At 39.0% G+C, this 25093-nt stretch overlaps 2 protein-coding genes across 3 annotated transcripts; one reads left to right on the forward strand and one right to left on the reverse strand.

Annotated features, from left to right (window-relative positions):
* Positions 1–817: 817 nt before the first annotated feature.
* On the forward strand, positions 818–11072 carry LOC135633659 (BRAP2 RING ZnF UBP domain-containing protein 2-like). 2 transcript variants are annotated; one of them, XM_065143404.1, is made up of 12 exons: positions 819–1089; positions 1992–2107; positions 2239–2347; positions 2450–2564; positions 4302–4399; positions 7991–8097; positions 8183–8432; positions 8521–8574; positions 8768–8911; positions 9034–9098; positions 9515–9569; positions 10615–11072. In XM_065143404.1, exons 1-12 carry the CDS (start codon positions 868–870, stop codon positions 10777–10779), a joined length of 1500 nt encoding a protein of 499 aa, XP_064999476.1. In that variant the 5' UTR covers positions 819–867; the 3' UTR covers positions 10780–11072. The 2 variants fall into 2 exon arrangements, with proteins under 2 accessions (XP_064999477.1, XP_064999476.1); XM_065143405.1 differs by lacking the exon at positions 9515–9569 and having other exon boundaries at positions 818–1089; positions 10615–10775.
* A 1461-nt stretch (positions 11073–12533) lies between these two features.
* Positions 12534–16399, reverse strand: LOC135634208 (homeobox protein knotted-1-like 13). Its single transcript, XM_065144520.1, has 6 exons — positions 15492–16399; positions 14445–14565; positions 13429–13625; positions 13214–13345; positions 12997–13133; positions 12534–12910 (listed from the first exon to the last, which is right to left on the reverse strand). Exons 1-6 carry the CDS (start codon positions 16275–16277, stop codon positions 12907–12909), a joined length of 1377 nt encoding a protein of 458 aa, XP_065000592.1. The 5' UTR covers positions 16278–16399; the 3' UTR covers positions 12534–12906.
* Between the last annotated feature and the right edge of the window lie 8694 nt (positions 16400–25093).

Raw genomic sequence — 25093 nt, forward strand, 5'->3', positions numbered from 1 at the left:
TTGACATACATCAATATAATTCCTTAATCGAGTATATTTCGATGAAAATTATCTAAAATATTTTAAACTTGTCCATTGATGTCACGTACAATTATAACAATCACTTGTTTTCTATTTTTGAATAATTTTAGAAATATTATTTTTTAAAATTTTTATGTGCCTTTGAGGTAAAACAGATGGAAGAGAATGCGAAAAGATGAGAAGAGACAAAAGAGAATAAGGAGGGCAACGAGTGAGAAGAGGAAGAAGAGACAAAGGATAAGAAAAATGATGAAAAAAAAAAGAAAGAAAGAAAGAAGAAACAAAAGAGGGAAGGTAACATGGGAGAAGGAAGAGAAGAGAAAATGATGAGAATTTGTAATAGAAAAGACTCAAAAGAAAATATATGAGTAAAAAATAATGATAAAAAAAGAGGAGACGAATAAAAGAAGGACAAATGAAAGAGAGGTCGATGAAAAAGAAAAAAAATGATAAAGGAGAACGAGGAGAAAATAAATTAAATATAAATCTACGGAGAGAGAAAGAGAAGAAGACAAACGAAAATGAGGTAAAAAAAAAAACTATGGGTTAAGATGAGGTAAAAAAAAATCATTAACCATGTTATCAACTAGAAAAACTATTGTATATTCATAAAAATAAATACCGATTGGTCCAGTAAAATTTCATATATATCTCTAATTATAACTAGCTTAGCCAGATCATCATTTTGGATCCATAAGATCATCGGGTTCGGATCTGAGAGCGGATCCATTACGGTAACACCGTTGACTACTCAGCGGATCCAACGGCATCAACGGCCTAATATATTCGCCGAGCCTTCGAGCCCCTCCTCCCCCATCAGCCTCCTTCGCCCTCCGCCACTTCGCCATGTCCACCTCCGCCCCCCCAGCGCAAGAAGATGTTCTCCGGCCGGCTTCTCCTCCTCCTCCTCCTCCTCATCCTTCAGAGTCCTGCGGCGAGCTCGTGGAGCCATCGGTCTTGGACCTCACGCAGGCCGTCCCCTTCTCCTCCGGAAACCCTAGGATCGAGGAGACCCGAGGAATCATGTACCTCTACCCCGAAGACGCCACCTCTTCATCCATTCTTCCTGTACGTTTCGTCATGCCTTTGAAGTTTCAAGAATCTAGGGTTTCTTGCGTTTTTTGATCTTGGCGAAGTAGATTGCAGGAAGGATTTTTGGTTAGCTGAAACTGGAGTTTCGGCGTTTCATCCTGTCTTCCTTGTATTTTGGATGTTTCAAGAGTCTAAGGTTTATAGATTTCTTTGATCTTGGCAAGGATGATCAACAAAAGGGTTTGTATCTTGGAAGCTTCGAGAATCTAGGGTTTCTAGCTTTCTTGGATCTTTACGAGGTTGATTGTAGAAAGGGTTCAGGGCTAAATGGATCCGGAATTTTAGTGTCTCAGAGGGTCGTCCTTGTATCTTGGAAGTTTCAAGAATATAGGACGTGGTGCTTTCTTAGGTCTCGACGAGGTTGATTGTAGGACGGGTATAGGATTAAGTGGAAACGGAGTTAGTGTATCATCTGGTTGTCCTTATATGTTGAAAGTCTCAAGAATCTAGGGTTTCTTATTCTCTTTGGTCTTGGCAAGGCTGCTTATAGAAAAGGTTTCTGGTTAACTGCAAGTGGAATGTTGGTGCCAGGTCCTTGGATATTTTCAGAGTCTAGGGTTTCTTGCTTTTCTTGATCTTGGCGAAGTTGGTTGTAAAAGGGTATATGGTTAAATCGAACGAGAACTTTGGTGTTTCATTGGATTCTCCTTTTATCTTGGATGTTCCATTCTAGAGTTTATTGCTTTTTTTTGGTCTTGATAAGTTGAATGTAGAAACGGCTTAGGATTAAACGGAACCAGATTTTCAGTGTTTCATCAGGTCATCCTTGTGTCTTGGAAGTTTTAAAAATCTAGGGATTCTTGCATCCTTTGATATTGGCAAGGTTGATTGTAGAAAGGGTTTGTGTTAACTGGAACCAGATTTTTGTGTTTCATCAGGTGGGAAGGAAGCCTCTTGTTTGTGTCATTGCGGTGCCGAACCACATGACATATGCTGATTTCTGCCAGTTCTGTGGTGCCTTCATTCAGCACATGTTTGATATGCGAATTGTTAGGTAAGTGATTAAGATGTGATCCATGTTTTTTTCTACCAAGAATTTCTTTTCTTTTCAGATGTTTATCAGGGCTTTTATGCGTTTGCTTGGTTTGGCAATTGGCTTACTATTCTCGTGTTCTTCCCTCTTAGAACTAATGGTGTGGAGGATCAGTATAGCGTGATTATAAGGTTTGATGATCAAACGTCTGCAGATGGATTCTATCAACACTTCAATGGGAGGAGTTTTTCGTCTCTCGAGGTTTGCAGTCGATATGTCTTTTGGTTTAGAAACATCAAGTAAATGGAAAGTAATGCCTTGACCTGTTTATCTATGGTTGGACCTTCTGCTTTCGGGGCACAGGGTGATATATGTTCTGTCCATTACACCGTCGATGTACAGTACACAGGATCCATAGAACATGCACAAAGTTCGTTGACAAGCTCAGCCGAACTGCCTACTTGCCCAGTTTGTCTTGGTAAGTATTTTGAAGTAGGATTTAAAAAAGGAAAAAATCAAGCAGACATTAATTTCATCGACACAAACAGATATTGCTTCTAGGATTGAAACGGACATAGATGAAAGTGCTGACATGTTTAACAATATGTAGACCAATCAGACATATCTTACTCCTTGACCTTGTTATGCAATTATCTAGACCATTCATACAGGTTTTACACCTTTACCTTTTCCCATATTTACTGATGATCCTAGGATGTATTGGAGGACCTTGGTTGTTATGAATATTCTTTATAATGGAAAGGCACTGTGTGGAAAGAAACTTTTTCCAATTTGATGAGTGTTCACTGTAGCAATTGATATTTGGTTGAAGCTTTAACCTGTGCAGAAACCTACCATGTAATGCGACTATCATAAAATCGTGTTTATAAGAATCTCTGTTAAATGGTCCACTATCATTGGAATTCCATAAAAAAAAAGGGTGCTTAGTGTCCTTTTCTCTTTTGGTTAAAGGATATTTTCGCTTGCATTGTGTTCTTTTGGTGAAGGCATGAAAAAAAATATTGAGTTGCAGTTTTGACTTGCAACGATTTGCCCTTCTTGATCTAGTGATACTTTTTTATTGAGTGATCATTTTTTATTGGGGAAATATATAAACGTTTGTCAGTACTGGTATATAAGTCCTTTTGATTGCATTAATTAATAGGTACCAAGATGTCAGTAAGCTGGGCTTAGGTTTTCTGGAGTTTTATACCTTATAATATGTTGTAACATGAATTATGTTCAACTAAATAGTTGGCATGACATCTTATATTCAAATAGGCAGATATATGGACATTGGACACAAACCGTACAAATCTGTAATAGCTACTTAAGAAAAACCTTTAGATTGCTGGAGTAAAGAAGTGAAAAATTCAAAGGGATTTTGGGGAGTATCATCATGTGAAAAATATTAAGAGATCACATCAATTTTCCTCCTCATATTGGCCTCCTATGTCTCTTTCCCACTACTGATCACATTCTTTTGGCCCCTTGAATTCACTAATTATGATTCCTTACTTCTATGGATGTGATTCTCTAATAAACTGCCATCTTGGAACTAGCTTACAGCATGGAATATTCTTTCTGATGCTGGAAAACTGCAATTATGATCCTTATTCTACTAAACAAAAATTCAAGCTAAATGCTTGCACAAGAGCTATATCCTTTTTTACTTTAATTTTTTTCCATGGTGAGATGACTCATTTTACTCATCGTTAGTGATATTTGGAATGATGCCGTCTTGAATGTTGTCTACTCATTAAATTTTGTAGAACTAAATTTCCCTAGAAAGAATCTTGGATTGTTTATATTCTCTGCTGCCTATGTTATGGATAGGATCTCATTACCAAATTACCATGTTTAGCCCATTGGGTACCTGCACATTTGACATAATAATTAACTTCACATTTTCGGTATGCTTGTTCTATCGTATGATATATTGACATAATGTACCAAACTGAACTTGAGCAAGGCACACATGTCGTCAGGCATTGCCAAGTGACTGGTTCTAGAAATATGAGCCTTGGGCTACACAAAAGAAGTGACAGGTTGAGTGATGTGGGCCATTTAGTCCTTGCCTATGCCAACTGTCAAGTTTATTGTTTTATTTATTATAATTATTTAAAAATGACATCAATTTAGTTTTACCTCTTCATTATTCAACTCCGCACATTTTATTTGGTTAAGTTGTACTGATTATTTATTCTTAATGCAGAGAGATTAGACCAAGATACTGGTGGCATACTTACAACAATTTGCAATCATACTTTTCACTGTTCATGCATATCAAAATGGACAGATTCTTCTTGTCCGGTGAATGACATCATTTGCTTATGTAGTATTTGAACTTCTAAATTCATTTTAACAAAATAGCTAGTTAATGCTGTTTGTTCCTCTCTATCGATATGTTGCATCATCGAGAAAGGTCTTTGTGGAACTTGTCAACATGTCCTATAATATGCACTTTTGTACCAATGGTTGGAATTTTTTTTGATGAAAATCTTATGATTGTTCATTTTTCAATCCTTTATCAGTGACGTTGTAGGAAATATATTTTTAACATCATGAAGGTTGTGCCTCGCGCTATATTAACATCTCTAGTTGTTGTTGTCTTGAAGTCCCTTATTTTCCTTATTAAAGCATGAAATTGTTCTATTTTCCAACTTCGATTTTGTATTATGCACGTATCATTTGTGTGACACCATGATTAGTCGCACATTAGGTATGGGAAGGCTTTATGATTGCACGTGTAACATGTGGTCATATAGGTCAACAACTAATAGCTCAGACTTCAGCATGTTCGTCATCTGATCTATCGAATTATTGGGTGAACTAGGGATAGTTGGCATCAAAGTTAACCCAATAACACTTATGTGATGAGTTGACCCAACTAAGGATGCAAAAGGCACAATCACGCATGAAGCTATCATTGAGCCATTGACCTCATATGCTCCTACAAAGTAATGATGTTGGGTCATGTGCAGGGTTCTAATGAGGACGTCAAGCTTTCGAAGAGGGAGGAGAGATTGATGGGGCTTTATGATGATACATAAGGCTAGATGGACCAACTACTAGTAGTTCAATCTTGAGCATTTTAACCATAAAGTTTGTTGCATGTTCCACCAAGTTACTAGATGAGTGGGTGTATCGAGTACGGTCAGTTTCTAACAATTTGACTTCATCTATTGGTCATATAATATTAAATGTAGCACACATATAATTCGAGTTTGTTGTACTGAGGTGTATTGCCTGGTATGGGCGATATGTACCGGTTCAAGAGGGGATCGGTATGCAGATTGCTCTATGTTGGACGATACACGTTACATGATCTCGTATCAAGCAATACGGGGTTTGTATTGGTCAATAATAGTCAGATTTTGAAACGGTCAATTTGACCATTTGAACTGTAGGAAATGGTTTTTAAATCCTTTTCTCCCCCCGCTTTCAACTCATTTCATTTAAACTCTTCCTCATTCATTTCTTTCTCATTTTTACATTTTCACTCTTTCAAACTCAACAAAGCTGTGATTTGTAGATTGGATCAAATTTGGAGGCTAGTTTAAGAGGATTAAAAGGAAGAATACTCTAACCAAGAGGAACTAGAGGCACCCAATCGTCATAGTTGTCCACCCAGTGTGGAAAGGCAAAGATAAAGGGGAAGACAGTAGCATCAGTCGCACCATTGGAAAGAATTGAGTTGAGCGACGGGACACGTTCTCAATCGCATTCAACAATCCACTCGGTCTAGAGACATGGCAGCGATGTGGATAGCAGTGCCTTGATTGATGATTGGCGGTGACGTCAAAGAGTCGATAGTCTCGTCTACACACTTTGAGCTTGGTGCAGGGACCAAGGAGTAGTATTTTATATATGCTACTCAAGATTCAGATTACGGAGCTCAACGAGGTACTAGTCAAGTCTATACACGAAAAGAGAAGGGGAAGGCAGTGAATGATTTTGAACAAATGCGATGGAGCTTACACAACGTAGACATAGAGCGAAACTCGTCATATTTACAAGCGTCATATTGTAGAGAATCTTACGGCCAAAAACAGTACGGTGATGGTTAGTCTTTTTTTTTTTCCGAGCAACAGTACGATGATCGATTTTATGACACAGAGCAGTATATCGGTGGCGAAAGTAGAAGTTCTAACATTATCTATGGTTTGCACCAATACATGCCATAGTTGTCCTTGACTCAAGAGCTACCTCGACACATGTGATTCAGGGCAATCAGACTACAACCATCACCACATTGATGCACCAATAGCATATGGTGCATCAATATACTATGTCATGGGATCAATTTCAGGATTGAGTCCGACAAACATATCAAATTGATATACAGATATATAGGATTGAGGACCCCGATCCACCACCCTATGGGGTCTTATCCTTTTTTTGTGGTAGAACCAAGTATATTTATCGATTGATTACTTGATTCATTTGGATCTTAAAGTTTAAGTTGTTTAAGAAATAATATGATAATTCAGATCATTTCTTTGTAAATAATTCAATATTAACGGAAGGATGATATGGAATGTACTACAAAACTTCTCAAAGTTCGAAAAAGATATGTCATTATTCTTTCCTAATTTAGTTTATTTTTACTAAAATTATACTAAATTTATATTTATTTCTAATTTGAAAACCCTAATCTATTTTTTTTTTTTTTTTTTTTAAAGTTTTGGAGTTATTTTTGGTAATTTTTTCTACCATTAGGATGCCTCATTGTATTGACATGTGGTACATCGTTATGTACGATAGCAATGGCCAATCGATACACTGATATGGACCTGGAAGACGAACCTTGGTTATAATTATTGTGACATTGTAGGCTATCTATTGATTTAATAACGTGGCTAATAGAGTTCAGAAGGGTCAAGCAAATATGATTGAACATGTCTGTTAGGAAGGAAATTTAAACAACAACCAGTAAATCTGAGATGTAATTAGCAAGATATTTTTCATCCTTCCCAAAATTTAAAAATGTCTTAAATAGAGTTTTTCCTTATTTGATTTAATTTATTTTTATGTGAATCAAAACAAGGAGATAGTTGAAATCTTCCTCCATCTTGGGTGGATATGAATCAGGTTATAAAATTAATTTTAAAATAATTTATTATAAAATTATTTTTTATATTATCTTTTTTAGAACTCTTCCTCATCTCCTGTTTAAAGATGACAACTCTTCCTCTTTCCTTGCTGATTGCCTCTCTCCGAGAGAGAATGAGGAAGAGATTGTCTTGTTAAAGGGAGAGGTAGGTCCTCTGCCCCTTTTTGGATCTAAAATTTTTAGTTATTATTATTTTTGAAAATTTAGATGCATGGAGTTACATTGTTTATTTAAGTATTTAATAATAAATTTTATATCCTGCCTAACATGTCTGCTTAACATGGAAGTAGATTTCAAGTTCCATTTCCTTGTTTTGAATTACAAACTAGGAAATGAATTAAATTAAATAAGATAAAATTTCATGGTCTAATGTTTTTCTAAACTATGGTAACTAAAGTGTCACAATGGAACATTCTTAATAATCCTGGGTCGATTTGCACAATACACAACAAAAATTTCCCTACTTGCTTGGTCAGATCTGAAAATTTCCATTCTAGTGGTAGGAACGGCTCATACATGGAATGACATTCCTGCTTCAAATCTTAGGGCATAAGACTTTTTCATTTGATCAGTTCATCTGTCAAATGCCAAAGTCTGTTTTTTAAAATGTTTAAATTTGATTGCTTATTTGATAACAGATATATATATATATATATATATATATATATATATATATATATATATATATATATATATATATATATATATATATAAAATGAGATTTTCTCTCTGATATAACTGCTGTGTCGAAATGTCTTGTTATTGTGGCTTACTCATGTGTTGAATAGGTTTGCAGATATTGCCAGCAACAACCTGAAAAATCAACATGTTCTGTTTGTGGGACTTCTGAAAATGTTTGGATATGCCTTATATGTGGTTTTGTTGGCTGTGGAAGGTAGATTTTTATGCCATATGGTGCAATAATGGAATGATAAAGGAAATCTAATTGTATCTTGTGCTGTATTTTACTGATTTTGCAGTTACAAGGAGGGTCATGCTATCAATCATTGGAAAGAAACACAACACTGCTATTCACTTGAATTGGAAACTCAGCGTGTATGGGATTATGTTGGGGACAACTATGTGCATCGGCTAATTCAATCAAAAACTGATGGGAAGTTGGTTGAGTTGAATTTTCACTGTGCTTATGCTGATGATAAGCATGGAAGTTGTGAATGTAGTGAGGAATCTGGTTTTAATGAGGCTCTTCTGAACAGTAAACTCGAAGCTGTAACGTATTAGTTTCATGTCACATTTAAGGAACTGCAATATTCCACTTCCACTCAATTTATAGTTTTCACTTTTTTTGTCTCTTCAGATTATTGAAGAGTACAATGACCTACTCACATCTCAACTAGATAATCAAAGAAAAGTATGTGTCTTTTCTCTCTTAGGTCACCTTGTTTATCCATGTCTTACTTGCTTCCATTAAGTATTTAGATCTGGTTTATAAATGAACTGTAACATGTCATTAACAAGCTACTATGTACCAGCTGACATGCATGATAAATGCTATTGTTTGCTCATCTGCTTGGTGATAATGATGCTTGTTTCTGGAACTATAGCATTATGAATCCGTGCTGCTGGGGATCAAGGAAGAGACAGAGGAGAAAATATCTGAGTCTGTTGAAAAGGCTATCGGTTTGAAACTTCACAAGTTACAAATGAAGCTTAACAAATGCATTGAAGAGAAAAAGTTTTTTGAAGATGTAAGTTACTGCATCATTATGTTATGGAAAATGTATATAGTTTTAGTGAGCATGTAAATTGTGCCTAGTTTACGGTAGTCTTCACTGTTAATGACTGCGGGCTATTTCTCTGCTTTTTGTAGATTAATGAAAACCTTATGAAAAATCAAGAGATGTGGAAAGCAAAGCTTCAGCAATTGGAAGAAAGGTAATGAATAATTGTCCTCAAAGTTTTCATGTTTATTCTTTTATGTACAAGGCAAACATTTCTAGTTAGCACAAAAGTAGATACTTTCATGGCTAAAAATTCAAATATTTCCTTGAGACAATTTGTTTTGACAAAGTATCAAGATATTTAAAAATGATGAATATATATATATATATATATATATAGTTTTTTGGGAGGGAACGTTGGATGTACATCTGAAGCACAGAAAAGAGACCAAGTGAAATAAGGGGGATGATTTTATTTTATGTCATCATAACCCTTATTGTTTGAACAACTAACTTTTGTGTGTGATGACATTTATGTGTTGGTTTGTTGTTCTGTGTTAACCTGATTGCAAAACCATGGTGCTACTTTTCATTCATGATGCTTGCATTTATGTATTACACATTTTTCAGGGAGCAAGCTGCAATGAAGCTGAGAGATGAGAAAATACAAGGCTTGGAGGAACAGGTGGGTTCTAGATGAGAAAATACAAATCCACTGACCTGTTGTCTTATGGCTTCTAGTTTCAAATTTTATCTTTAATATTTTAGACACTTCCAGATCTCACACTAGGGCCACTTCTTAAACAAGTCTTATGTCTGTCATTATGAACTACTGGGACGTAGGAAGGATCAACCTAACAGTGTAAACATCTGCATCTAGACAGACCTAGATTCTTATGTTGGATGTATGCGCATAATTTTTTATTCAGCTTAAGGGTAGTAAATTAGGAAAGAATCAGAATAACCTATATGGTTTTTAGTGCTCCATTGTCAAACCTTAGATAATGTGGGATCCACGTTAAGTTTAGCCGTAACATAGTCATAATAGGTTTAATAACATACTAATTAAACCGCAGCAGTTTCCAAGAGTCAGGGATGCTAGTTCTGTATTGTGAGATCAGCAAATTGGCTTTGTCAACGACTTCCCACTCCATTTATCTGAAGAGTCAAATGATATGGGAGTACTCCAGATCTTTTGACCAAACAATCATTCCGCCTTTCATATTTCCTATTCTCTCTCCCTTTGCTGCTGTTGCTGGCTCACTAGTCATTGTAGGAAGAAGAGAAGGTGCAAGCAGTGATAGTGGCCGTGAAGAGAAATAAGGGGAGGTGATGGTGGCCATGATGCTACTAGTTCACTAAAGGTGAATGAAAATAGATGACGAGGAAATGGGTGGTGGAAAAAGGGAACCCAGGAGCAATTGTTCAGGGTCAAATTGAAAGAGAATCTGTTGAGGAAAAAGCAACGAGGGGGAGGCGGCCAGAGGGCAAGAGATGATGAAGTGTGGTGATCGGTTGGAAGGAGTGAGAGGGTAAAATCAGGTGGAACTTGGGTATCTGATCTTTTTATTTATTAACATAAATTTTGTTTGATGGATATTTTGGGTCCAAACTGTGAAGTACATAAAACGTGGGTGCATATAATTATTTTACATGTTGTCATTTATATATATATAATGATCTTATTGGACATGTAATGATCATTCAAATTCATTATTTCTGTCTGGCAGCTGGGATATCTAATAAGGCACATAGAGACTCAGAAGGTGATAGATGAGCCTCCAGATGGCTCTGTTGCAAGTGAGATCAAAGGTGGGACTATAATTCCTGTCCAGTCTGCATCCTCTTCTAGCGGCAGCAACAAACAAGGAAGAAGGAATCGAAGAAGGAACTAACAGTATTGTTGACAAAGACGAGAAGGTAATCTGACATCTCATACACATCCCAACCAGTTTTTTTTTTTTTTTTAAATGATCAGGAGCAATACCAAACTAACTTTTGTTGTACATTGGATGAGGCAAATTGAAGACTATAGAAGCCTAAGAACCATTAATGTCAATATATGTAAATAGGAATATCAAGCTATTTTCTATACTATAGTAGCTTTGGAGAAGGTTGTATTGATAAGAGCCATCCAGCAAACCAGAAGGTTGTATCTCGTAGTATATATGAAGTTTGTCTTGGCTTGCATTGGATCCAGTAAAAAACTATGTTCTTTTGGTCCTAGTCCTAGTCAGCATGGTACTAATAATGTAGGAGTTGATGGTCATTGCACTTCGTTCCTCATGAGACAGCGGTTCCCCGTTGGGTTCACGACTCACGTGAGAAGAAACTGTCTGTTCCCTGCTTTTGCCCGAAGCAGGTGATTTGCCCCATCGTCTATTTAGTTCTCGCCACGTTTAGGTAGTTAAGGTAATTAATGTAGGAGGAGGATCGAGGCGGCGGCGTCGAGGAGGATCGGCCCTCGCGTCTGACGATTTCGGGGCCGTTAGAGACCACAGCAACGCCACAACGAAAGATCCGTTCTGGTAGCTGGGACCGAGATGTTAAAAGATATCTAACTAATAATTAGCCCCAACTACGCCTGCAACTACAACCAGGGGCCCGACGGGGACGACAGCAACGCCGCAGCGGAAGATCCGTTCCGGTACCGTACGCTTCTCCTCCCGCCTTTCGCCTTCCTCTCTGATCGCGTGCCAGTGCCGCGTCGATCGAACAATCCGCGCGCTTCGCCCCGCTCCGTCTGCAAAAGAAAATACGCTCTCATTTCCGCCTTCTCCTCTCGCATATCCACGTGTGACGTTCCGAGCCGGCTGATGCGTGCAATATATCGCCGTATGATTTGAAGCGATTCAATCGTGGGCATCTTTTCCGTGGGAGTGCGCGCTAATTGTTTGGTTTCATTACTTACTTCTCCAGACTGTACACATCACATCCTTGATCTTTCTTCATCTTCTACCTCCGCTGATTTGAACCGGAAACAAGTGCAGGGGAAATTGAGTAGGGCAATCGAAAGGTAACGGACATGGTGGGTTCTCCGTCAACGTAAAGCGTGCTTCTCTTCTGCCTGCAGAGTGTAGGTCGTTCTCACTGTGAATGCTGCAGATGGTTCTATTCTAATTTCATATCCTTTTTAATGCAATGTTGTACATATATATATGACGTGAAATTTCGAAATGATATCTGAGTACAGAAATAACTAGAGAAGGAGAAGTCAGAAGTTAGAATTGAACTTTTCTTAGTTTGTAATGTCCTAAAATTCTCGATCAGAACAAAATAGATCGTATGCAAAAACAGTAGGCCCACAGGAATGACCTAAAAATTGTTCATGTCAGCATCATTAAAAGTCACTTCAGTACCTCTGAGGATGTTCAAATATTTTTGTGCTTTTAACATTTTAGCTAATTCTTCTCTTTTATTATTACATTCTTAATTTTAATTTTGTTTTTGTATGATTATTCTTTAATTTGAATTTGTGTCGTGATTTCGTTACATCAAGATCTTCTGTTTCTTCCAGAGAATATAATTGGCTAACTTATAAAATGGAAGAACTATGGGCAATGTTATTATTATTATTATTATTTCTGAATCTTGATTGATGGAGCTCTCGGGTACAGTGCAATCTTCTTTAAGAGGAACAAAGAGCAAAAACACAAACACCTTTATGAAATTGATTCATGTGTAAACCAATTGAATCATGCAAGATCCCTAGTTGCATCAATACATCACACATTGCTACTGCATCCACAAAGATGTCAAATATTAGCGGTACATTTTATTGCGCTGTACACCCACATCATTTTCTTCTTCCATGGAATTCATGTACAAGTAAACTGAAACCTCAATCCGCCAATTGGTGAGTGAATGGAATGAAGATGAGAAGACACTTGGCACATTCTCTATCTCGGTACTGTAGTCTGCAACTGCACGTTTCGCGTGCTATGATTTAGCTTCCCTTGTAGATGACGATACTATGTCTTGATCGAGTACTGTTAATGAGGTGGCCAACACTGTCGTCGTCTTCACCTGTATCACTCGGTTTTAAGTTCAAGTAGAACGAAGAGGTTGGTAAGAAGGAAAGAAAGGCTTTCGAGCAGCGGTGTATCGCAAACCTTTTACGCTTGGTTTTGAGCGAACTGGACGACGATGCATTACTGTGCCAGTTCCTCTTCCTCTGGTTGATGAACCAGTTATTGATCTGCTTTAGCTGTAACCCTGTTTCCTGCACCAGTCGTGCTTTGTCGTCCTCCTGTGACGAGGTTGCACAAGGTATAGGAAGATCAGATCGAATGAGATGATGCAGGGGGCCGACGGATAAGCGGAACGTACCGTCGGATACGGCCACTTGGAGTGGGACTGCCACCAAGCTTTGAGCATGGAAGTGCTGTCCCCGGGAAGTTTCCCTGCTCTTCGTTTGCGAAGGATCTCTTCTCTGATGTCCACGATCTTCTCTTTGTACCCCTGAAAAGCCCAAATGTAAGCTTTTGGAGACTCCCTTCCTTGATCTATCATCATCCCTCGAGACCAGAGATGTTGACACCAACCTGCTTGAGCTCATGCTTCAGCTCCTGGCGAACGCGTTCCATCAGGGATCGCTCGCTCTCTGTGGGAATTAGCGGCCCAAATCCCATGCTGTCCGTTCCATCAAAGCCTCCGTCGAACAGGTTTGTTTCGCTGTCTGCCTGATCATCTTCATCATCATCCGACATAGTTGCACCTGTGCCTTCACCAGGAGACACACCTGTTTGCAGCAAGCCATGCTCCTCAACAAAAAGGCATTTACACTGAAAATTGCATGCAACACATGGCTTACACTTCCATAACTTAGCTTCATGTCAAATATGACCCACATCAGATTTTAATCTTTTGGCACCAAACCCATCAAAAGCCATGCTAAGGATTCGAAGTGTTCAACACTATTTCTATTGTTTTCACTGTTAAAACCCCAAGGCCTAAGCTGGCATAGCAAGAATGTTATGTTTTACAGTGTATTCGGCTATCTCCATCCAAATTCTATGTGGCACCAAAACCTGAATTTGTTTAAGATCAGGAATTAGTCCACTGGTGATTATGGGCTCAAGCTGTCTTTATATTCATCTTTTATCATATTAACATTTAAGTGTGATACTTTGCAAAGATAGGATTTATATTTAAGGAACCTAAGTTAACAAGCAACCACAGTACCAGCACACTAATAGTAGACACTTTCTGTTTGAAGTTCATGTCGGATGTATGCTTCGAATTAACACGAGTCATTATATTTGTCAGAAGGTTGAAAGCCTCTACAGCAGTATTGTGAATATATGAACATAGATTGCAAATGATTCTAATGTGTAAAAAATCGAAATATATCAAGATATGATATCAATATATGACTGCAAGATCAAATTTTTCATGTGTATAAAGTTTCAAGGATGACTGCAGGATGATATGTCAGCAAGTTTGATTTGTCTATAAAATATAACTAATAATAACTACAAACTTTATGTTAAACACATTTATTATTATTATTATTATTATTATTATTAGAAGAAGAAGAAAGGATATGGAGGTAACCAACCTGTTAGGCTTTGAAGCGACTGCTCAAGCTCCCAACAAGCCATCACTGCCTCCATTGCATGAACACGGACATGCTGCTGCAGTTGTTCTTTGAAGGAACAAAGTAGCAAGACATAATGTGTCTGACCAATGCATGAGATGCTTCGCATATTAGAAATTTGAAGTCAAGCAACAATAGCAGCAGCGTGTGAATCATCAGAAGAGCTCAGATGAAGCAAATTTGAGGAATATGTGTGGTTTTTTCGACTAAATATCTGGAAATAAGTGAATAGACATTCTACTGTACAAGGGAAATTTATGATAGAGTGATTACTGTAAAGGAAAAAAAAAAAAAGACAAACAAGAAAGATTAATGTGCAGGAATATCAAATGTCATTTTAGAAAATCAATTATGCAATGCGATTTTGTAAGTGCATCATTCATTGTTTTTTCATGAAGATCTTATCTAAATATGCAATTTTTTTAGTATCCTCATGTCATATAGCACAGGCTCAACCTTCAGCTCCGGATCCAAGTAGCACGCTGTCAAGCATTTAAGCAAACAAGAAAGGTGATTTCGAGTGGATGTCAGACAAAGCAGCGGAGATGAGAAGCGGGAGGGGTGCAGCAAGGTGCACGGTAGAACATGTGCCTGCCTTGAGCTTTTTCTCTATCTCAAGCTCATGAAGAAGAGACATATCTCTTCTGGAGACTTGGTAAGCAGACTGCTATCAGATTCCCTAAACACAGCTAAGCAAATCTCAATCTCAAGCAAGCCTCTCCACAGTACAGATATTGTGGGGTCGAACACAGATGGAAACATCTGTCTTGCGATCTGCAAGTATAACCAAGTTGAAAGGTTTTGTTCTCGGTGGACGACAAATGTCTGTCTCTCTATCCAACCATGAAGAACAGCGTATGTTCCAAAGAGGAAGCAATGAAACACATAAATCATGAGTCAGAGATTCGAGAGAACGCATCGAGAAGAAGGGTTCTTGAATCGCCAAAAAAAGACAGAATTGGAAGAGATAGGGGAAGGAAAAGGGAGCTTCTTTTTTCTTTGCCTTACCATGAACTGATCGAGCTCCTTGTCGTCGCCCAGCAGCTGGCCGCTGTTGCCGAGCACCGAGTACTTGGACACGACTTGCTGCGACTGCGCGAGCTGCGCGTCGATCCTCGGCAGCTGGTCCACCGGCGTCGCGATCCTCAGGCACGCCACGTGCGCCGCCAGCAGCTGCTCGTACAAGGGATGCGCCAGTATCTCCGCCTTGTACCTCGCGTTCTGCCACGTCCCCTCCCCGCCGGTGCCGCCTCCCTGCGCCACCGCCTCCGCCTCGCCGAGCTCCCCACCCGGGTGGCCCCGCTCGCCGCCCCCTCCTCCGTCCGCCGAGATCGCCGCGGCCATGACGGACTGGCTCGACACGGGGACCTCCACGTCGCTCCCGCTGCTCTGCAGGATCGGCGTCCGGGAGAACCAGTGCCCCGTCGCCGCTCGTCCTCCTCCTCCCCCGGCCGCGACCGGCGACGCAGACGAGTCGGAAGTGGTCTGGAGGTGGAGGAAGCTGCCATCGGCGTAGTGATGCCCCTGCTGCCGCAGAATTGCGCTGTTGAGCCACGTGGGCCCTCCCCCGCCGGGCATCGGCGGTTTCCCAGACGCCGCGGCGTCGGCCATGAGTCGCCTGAGGTCCTTCCCGTCCTTCGCCCCGTCGGCGTCGGGCGCGGCACCAGAGGGTCCAGTGGCGGCTAGTTGATCCATGGTCGTCCTGAGCACCGCCGAGCTGTCCCGTCCCAGCTGGTGCTGCTCCACGTACTGCGGCAGCGTCAGCTCGTGCGAGAGGTGGTTGTGGAACGCCATCGCTCCTCTCCCACCCCACCGCCGGTTCCCCTCTCCTTCCTCCTCCTCTTCTCCGGAACCCGACGCAAAACAAAAGCGAGAGGTAGAGAGGAGAAGGAGAAGCGAAAGCGAGAGGGAGACGTTGAAACGATATGCCACCCCCTTGAGACACTCTCTTAATGACCACTTCTTAACCAATCTTAATTAATTCCTAATTCCCAACCGTCGGCACTGCACCCACCCTTAATCCGACGGTTTTAAATCGACCACGTTAATCCTTACCCATTCGCCAGCCCCGCATTTATTAAGTCGAGCCGTCACCAGCACCCGTGGATACGTGGCACAACGAGGAGGCGAGGACCACAAGAGTGGGGAGCACGCCCGTGGGAACCAGCCAATGGGAGGGCGGCACATGGGAGGGAATTTGACCTCGAGGGGGTTTCCGGTGTCTGGTGCGCCGCCGGCTCGGGACACGGCTTTTGGTGTCCTTTTGTTCTATTAGTATCATTATTATTATTTTCTTCTTTTGGGTTGGTTGGTCCCCCTTTAACTCCCACCCGTCTCGCGTTTGCCGGATACCGTTAGCTACTCTTTGGGTAACCTCAGCATCGCCACCCCGAACTTTCTAGACTCGATCCCCATTTACATACGTATATCATATATAATTAATTATAAACACAAGAAGCTTTATTGCAAACCAAGTGACTATTTACCGACGGAGCACTCCACCCACACTCGACTTATCGAAAAGGAATCGGTCCATGGGTTACATCGCAGCTGTTGGTACGATCACATACCAACCATTTGGTCGCGAAAGGCGCAGATTGGATACCATTATATATAAGTTTAGTTCGTCGTGGAAAATTAGTGTTGAAATTATGCCCCTGGATAAGATGCGTCGAATAATATATCCTCACGTGGTAGAAGAAATATTATTTATATATTAGGGATTATTTTTATAACTTAAATTAGACCGTGAAAGAATAATCTTATAATGAAGAAGCTGACGAGACCATGGTTAATATTTTAGACTAGTATTGTTTTGCAAAGTGGACGATGTGTTCGTTCGATTCGAGGCCTTGTATTGATTTAATATTTAGAACCTTCGGAAACTAATTTTATATTATCGACAATTTATTTGTAGTATCGGCTGATTGCATATATGCATAGTCAAATACCTGGCATGCGACATCCGCTGGTGTCGGTAGGCGCGGTACACCGCCTGTCGGGGTCCAAATCGTGAGCTAAGTGGGGACCCGTATCTAACTCACAAAGAAGCGTAGGATTAGCGCCCCGCGAGGCTAATAATTGAAGGTTCCACCGAAGCTCAAAGCCGCGGAGACCGTTAAGGTGACGGCGTTTCGTTCGTCCGGGACCACACTGGGGAGTGGGGCGAGGGGAGGGGAGCCATGTCCGTCACCGTCCCCGTCCCTGTCACCGTCACCGTGAAGACGGGAGGGCGGTCCCCGCTGTTGCTGCCACAACCGGTCGGGAGGCTCCGGTCCCGACGTGGTCCCCGCGCACGACGTGGTGCAGATGACGCCACGTGGATCGGCGCTCCGTCAGTGGTAAAGCGGTCCCCTCCCTCCCCTTGTGAGCTCGAGCCCATGAAGCAATTATTATTATTATTTGGGAGGGGTGCCCATTTCGACACCACCATGACAAGAGAAATGGCCATCATCATCATCATCAGATACTTAACATGATTGACTTTTATTTCTCCACACGAGTCGATAAATATCGTTCGTCGTAAATCATGTAGACAAACTGAGTCATCCTAGAAAATTGTCTGGGTGATGTCATTCCAAATCAACAGAGGCGAGGAAATGTCGTCCCAAACAAAGTTATCACGGGTCCGGGGGGGGGGTGAATGGATCAACTGTGACAGGGAGCGCAGGCGACTAAGGTGTGGGCTCGTGGGTCCCGAATCGGGTCCACAGAGAAATTGGCGTGGCTTGTCGATTGCGTTCTTCGTCGTCTGCGCGTGTCGGTGCAAGTCCGGCGGTCTTCGTCTTCCGACTTCCGCCTAGAACAAAGCCTCCACCCCACGCCACCCCCATCTCTCGAGTGGACCTCCTTTCGACACGCGTCGAGTTCGAGTGGCTCTGAACTCCTTTATTATTATTATTATTATTATTATTATTATTTGAGAAAAGTAAGGTTCGGATTCGATGGGTTTCCGTCTCGGATCCGCCAATCGCAGACGTGTCGGGGCCCCACCAAGCTGCCAATCGAGGCATGTCAACTCGGCTTACCAATCCGGTGGGCCCCGCGGTCCCATTTCCGCCCAAATCACGTGATACCGATGAGGCTCGATTTAGTACATGATTAAGGAAATGCTTGATGTATATGTATATGTATATATATATATATATATAACCTAATTAAATTAAATTAAATTATACTACTCCCTAACTGGATTTGGGTATCCATGTCGTCACTCAAATCTGTGACCAGATACTAAGAATACCCGTATCCAGTCGCATCCACATAGATTATGTCATGTAGTCGGTTCAGGGCGACAGCAAATGGCAACCATATACAATACAAGAGTACCAAATCATTGGAAAGGCACTGTTAACTTACATAGTAGGTCAAAAATATCATATCTGTTGATGACTTTTATCCTTTTGGACCCCAGAAATGATGCTGAATCAACCTGACAGTATCATATATGACAGGTTGAAGGGAATTGGATCAGCCACCCAAACCATTCCAGCATTTTGTTTCTTCTTCCTGCTCGAAGTGGGCTCCGACTACCTGATAGTGACCAGTGTCAAACTATTCACGTACAGAAGAAAGAAGGATAGGATACTGTTCCTCGACACACCTCAAAAGCTTGTACTTCAACTCAAAGGAAAAGGGACCATGAGAAGGCAAAGGAAGCCCAGGCATTGCTTTCTTACCATTTAGCAGGGCACCGGAGGCTGTTGTTGTCTGTGCCCTGCCGTGGCTTGCAATTAAAGCAGCTAGCTCTCATGTTAAAAGCCTCTGTCACTCCTATGGCATCAGCAGCTATGAGGAGGGAGGGGGTTGGGCTTGTCGGTAACATTTTTGTTGCAGGTTAGACACCCTTGTGAGTGTGGGATGAAAAGAGTTCTGACCTTCTGAAACCTGACCTCCTCTGCAAATCCCATAAATTGTCTCTAGTGATGAAGGCTCTGCTCTCTTCTCCAGGTAGTGTGTTATCTGTTAGGGTCTACCGGGGAGAGAAGGGGGGGGGGGGGGGGCAACACAGCTCTGAACAGGGAGGGGGTCCTCCAAGCACTTTTACTGGTGCTGCCTTTTCCAAATAATAATTGTCATCATGGTGCCTGAGCACAGGGACTCCATCCAATCCACAGCTTCGCTTGAAGAGGGTGGGGATGAAGAGCAACATACAGCCTTTGGTGTCCGATGCATGCAGAAACAGAGCTGGAAGAAGCCAACCGGTGACATCCTGTTGTCTCCTCGTGCATGTCATTGGCACACTGTTTGCAGGTTTTCACTACAGCATGACTTTGTCATTGCCGAAAGGGGACCCTCATCTACGGGATTCGATGCAAAGACTCATCACATGTGATTTGAATTGACAGAGATCTTTCACTGTATTCAGAGCCATCTACTCCCTGATAGCTAAAGCATCGACTTGTCTTGCAGTTCTGAAATGAGTAGTACTCGATGAAGTCAAACTCGCGTTTCCTCGTACTTAATTAGCTCTGCGCTTGGTGACGAATCTCAGATCTGAAGGGAAAAGGATGCAGTGACCCGTAATGTGATGTTTGAATTCCATCCGTCCTCATGTCTGTCTGTCCATCAATCTATCGAAGTATTGACTTCTCATCATCCTCGTTTGTCAAAGAAGAAGAACATTAAATGACAACCCGTAATGTGATGTTTGCATTCATTAATTTACAGGTGGAGTATGACCCACTGCCCAAAACCTCCACCTCAATGATGAGTAAAGTCTTTCTTTCATATCATCATTGTTTCAGTATGAAAAATGCTTCCTTTTAGATGTCAAAACAAAGAAACCAAAGGAAACGATGTGGTTGGGGAGAATTGCTTCTAAGGCTGGATATAGCAAAGATTGGTCCAGTGGCAAAACCTCTCTCCATCTTTACAGCCAACATTTCCTTTCTTTCCACCTTTATCTGCCACCCAAGCTTCGAACCAAATACCAATTGAGCCAAGTTGCTTGTCGTGCCAATTTTTTAGTGTATCTAAATAATTCGAGAAAATAATCACTTTGATTGCGAGAATAAAACCTTGGTGAGAGATTGAGTTTCTTGGACTCAAAACTCATCATCTATACTTAGCTACTAACTATCGGTATATCTCTTCATAAATTAGAAAATAATATATCATTACTAATTATCCATCGATACAATATATTTTTTATCCACTGGTGTGCGATGATAAATCTCCTCCTTAATTATATAAAGATGGGAAATATAATATCTCATCCAGTATCATGATCCATAATCAATAAAATTAACGAGTCAATTATCATAGGACAACTAGATCAGAGAAGGAGAAGTTTTAATACCTAATCAATAAAGTTTGAATGCTACTGATTATCCTGATGTCCATCGACAACACATTTTTTTGTCCACTCAAATGTAACTTAGTGTTTGACACGAGATCTGATGACAAATCTCAATCTCAAGTATATGAGGATATTAAGAAGAGAAATATGATATCTCGTCTAGTGCCATGATCCAGAATCATAATCAATAAAGTTAACGAGTCAAATATTAGACCGGAGAACTTGACTAAAGTTTTAGACCGCACCTCTTCGAGACTCGTGGTGGTGATTGTGAATCAAATGTGTTCTCCCTTGTGCTCGGGAACAGATGTAGGTTGTGGGAATTAGAAGTAGCAGCTAAAGGAGAGGGCTGCATCTTTTGACCTGTCCGTGCTGCTGCTTCCGAGGTCAGAAAGAGCAGCAGGAAGAAGGGTTTGCATAGAGAGTCTAACCGTTATTATTAAATATTTTATTTAATAATATTTTATTTAGTTTTTTATTTTAAATAAATTATTATTATTAAATATTTTATTTAATATCATTAAAAATTCTTCATTATGGTTCGAACGTTACAAATTTGAATTAATTCTTAAACGTTATGAGTTGGTGATAATAAATATTCTTGATGGGAGAACATCTATATAATCGAGAATTTTGGTCCTTGGGCTCAACATCTCTTGAAGTCTAATGAATTTTCTATACCATCTAAAGCGAGAGTTATGAGCAGAGATTTGTCAAAGTTCAAGAAGAAATTTTTTTGATAATACTGACGGGAGGTATACTATTTCGTTTTCGCATTAATTTTCTTGTGTTTCTATTATAATGATTTAGAAATATATCTTGATATAAAAATATCTAACATTTGGTATCAGAGCCCTCTGAAAGAGTTTTCATTTTTTATACCATGAATATGACTTTATTTTGGTTTTTTTTTAAACTTCTTGATATATTTGAAAATCATGAGAATATAACTTATAAATATTTGGAGTTAGTAAAATGCTCATATATGCATATTTGGTTATATTGATTTATGCTTATGAGTCCATTTTATATGTCCAAAAATGTGTAGTGATCCATATAATCTTAATTAATTAAGAATTACTCATAATATTTTTAATTAATTAAAATTATATATAAAGTTAAAATAAGGACCACATAAGTAATTAGACATCATATTGTGACTAATTATATTTAATATAATAATTATTATCCCACATGATCTTTTACTATATTCAATATAATTAATCAGGATAAAATATCAATTATTTTCATAATTTACCCACAGGGATTATGAATTAGAATATAATTTGATAGTTTTATTGTAAAGACCATTTGAATCTATTTGAATTAAAAATTTAGCTCGCAGGTAATTTTTATATCATGAGATTCATATTTTTCAACATGTTTCACATTAGTAAAACATACAATTTAAACTATTAAGCTTTTGATATAAATATATTTAATTTTATATAGTTTCTCAAACTATTAATTTCTTTGATATTCAATGTGACATTCTCGAACTTAGGGGTGATAACTATAAGATATGGAAGGAGAGGGTAGATGTTTATTGATTATGCTATTAGGAAAGATGAATCATCTATAATCACTAATACCAGCACTTCAATTGAGATCACATTATATGAGCGATGAGAGCGATCCAATCGGCTCAGTATGATGTTTATCAAAACTAAGATAATTGCTGATATACATGGTTCTGTTGACCAGCACGAAAAAGTCCGAGACTTGCTATAAGCTATCGATGAGCAATTCATCACTTCAGAAAAGATATTAGCAAGTACCATAATAATGAAATTTTCATCCCTTAGACTTACCAACATAAAGGGTGTGCGTGAGCATATAATGCAAATACGAGATATTGCGACTCAACTTAAGAAACTCGAGGTTAATTTGTCAGAATCTTTCCTGGTGCACTATATTCTGAACACCCTTTCACATCAATACAGGCCTTTTAAGATTTCATACAATACACATAATGACAAATGGTCAATAAATGAATTAATGACCATATGTGATCAAGAAGCGCTAGTGATGGAATTGGGTGAGAGTGCATTGGTGGTAACCACTTATGGGAAGAACAAAACTGATAAAAAATAAGCCAATCAGAATGCTCATCAGTAGAGAAAAGGTAAAATACCACCCTAAGCTGATATCAAGAAAGAAGCAAAGTGTTTCTTTTGTAAAAAGAAGGGACACATGAAAAAGGAATATACGGAATTTTAACAATGGCTTGAAAAGAAAGATAAACCAACCTCATTTATGTGTTGTGAATCTAATATTGTTAATGTTAATATTAACACATGGTAGATTAACTCTGGATCAATAATCTATATTGCAAACTATTTACAAGGTATGCAAAACCTAAGAAAGCTGGTGGGAAGTGAGCAAAGCATCTTATCAGAAAATAAGATGGGCTCACATGTGGAGGTAATTGGAACATGTATTTTAACTCTAAGAAGTGGTTTTGTTTTAAAATTGGAAATGACCTTTTATATACCAACTTTCTCACGAAACTTAATTTTTGTTTCTAGACTCGTATCAGTTGGATATTCCTTTAATTTTCAAGATACATCATTTCATTTATTATATAAATCTGATTGTGTTGGGAAATGTATTTTGTCTGATGGTTTTTATCATATTTTCTTACAAAATGATGATACTCAAAGTTCAATGCATGTTCACGTTGGCACTAAAAGGTGTAATATTAATGAGAACTCCTCTATGTTATGACATCGGAGATTAGGACATATCTCCATAGAGAGAATTAAGAGATTAGTTAATGATAAGGTACTTAGTATTCTTGATTTTACTAATTTTAAGACTTGTGTAGACTGTATTAAGGGAAAGCAATCAATAAGTCTAAAATGAGTGCTAATAGGAGTTCAAACATATTAGAAATCATTCATACTGATATATATTATCCAGACATGGACACACATAATCAGAAATATTTCATCTCCTTTATATATGATTACTTATGATATATATGTATCTATTTACTTCATAACAAAAATGAAGCATTGGATGCTTTAAGGCTGAAGTTGAGAACCAATGTGGTAAGTAAATCAAAATTGTGAGATCAGATAGAGGTGGAGAATATTATGGTAGATATGTTGAAAATGGATAAGCACCTGGTCCTTTTGCTAAGTTTCTTCAAGAACATAGGATTGTTGCCCAATACACTATGTCTGGTTCTCCAGACCAGAATGGTATTACAGAAAGAAGAAACTGAATATTATTAGACATGGTGCAGAGTATGCTTAGCAACTCCAATCTTTCTAAGTTCTTGTGGACTGAAACAATAAAGACGGTTGTGTATATATTAAACTGAGTTCTAACCAAGACTGTCCTAAAGATACTATTTGAATTATAGAAAGGTTGAAAATTGAGTTTGTGACATATGCGCATTTGAGAATGTCCATTTGAGGTCGGGATATATAATCCATAAGAGAAGAAACTGGACCCGAGGACTATTAGTGGGTATTTGATTGCATATGCCGAAAAGTCCAAAGGTTATAGGTTCTATTATCTATCTCACATAACTAAGATTGTAAAATCAAGAAATGCTAAATTTCTTGAGGATGATATGATTAGTGGGAGCGATTAGTTCAGGAACATAGTTTCTGCACATGATCATATAGAATCTTAACCTTCCACATCAAATGATAAATTGATTATAGTTCATAGTACTCCTTAAGTACAAACTAGTACTGAACAACTCATCATTGAAATTCCACAAGTTGCTGATAGTATTCTAATAGATCAAGTAGTTCAGGAATTGCAACAAGCTCTTGAACAACTAGTTGAACCATAAGTTCCTTAGGGAAATATTAGTACAACATTAAAAAGATCTACTAGAAATAAAAGATCAGCAATTCTTAGTGATTACGTTGTATATCTATAAGAATTTGACTATAATATTAAAGCAAAAAATGATCCTGAAACCTTTTCACAAGCTATGAGCTACAATGAATCAAATTTGTGGTATAATGCCATGAAAGAAGAGAAGAATTCCATGATGAGCAATGGAGTCTGGGATCTTGTAGAGTTGCCTAATGAAGCAAAGGCTATTGGTTGCAAATGGGTCTTTAAAACTAAGAAATATTCGTTAAGCAACATTGATAGATACAAGGCAACTTGTTGCAAAGGTATTTACTCAAAAAGAGAGAATCAATTATATGGAGACGTTTTCTCCTATATCTAAGAAAGATTCTCTTCATATCATTTTGGCATTGGTTGCTCATTTTGATCTTGAGTTGCAACAAATAGATGTGAAAATGACATTTCTTAATGGAGATCTAGAGAAAGAAGT

The sequence above is a fragment of the Musa acuminata genome, chromosome BXJ3-3 (genome assembly GCF_036884655.1).
Source record: "Musa acuminata AAA Group cultivar baxijiao chromosome BXJ3-3, Cavendish_Baxijiao_AAA, whole genome shotgun sequence".
Lineage (NCBI taxonomy): Eukaryota > Viridiplantae > Streptophyta > Magnoliopsida > Zingiberales > Musaceae > Musa > Musa acuminata.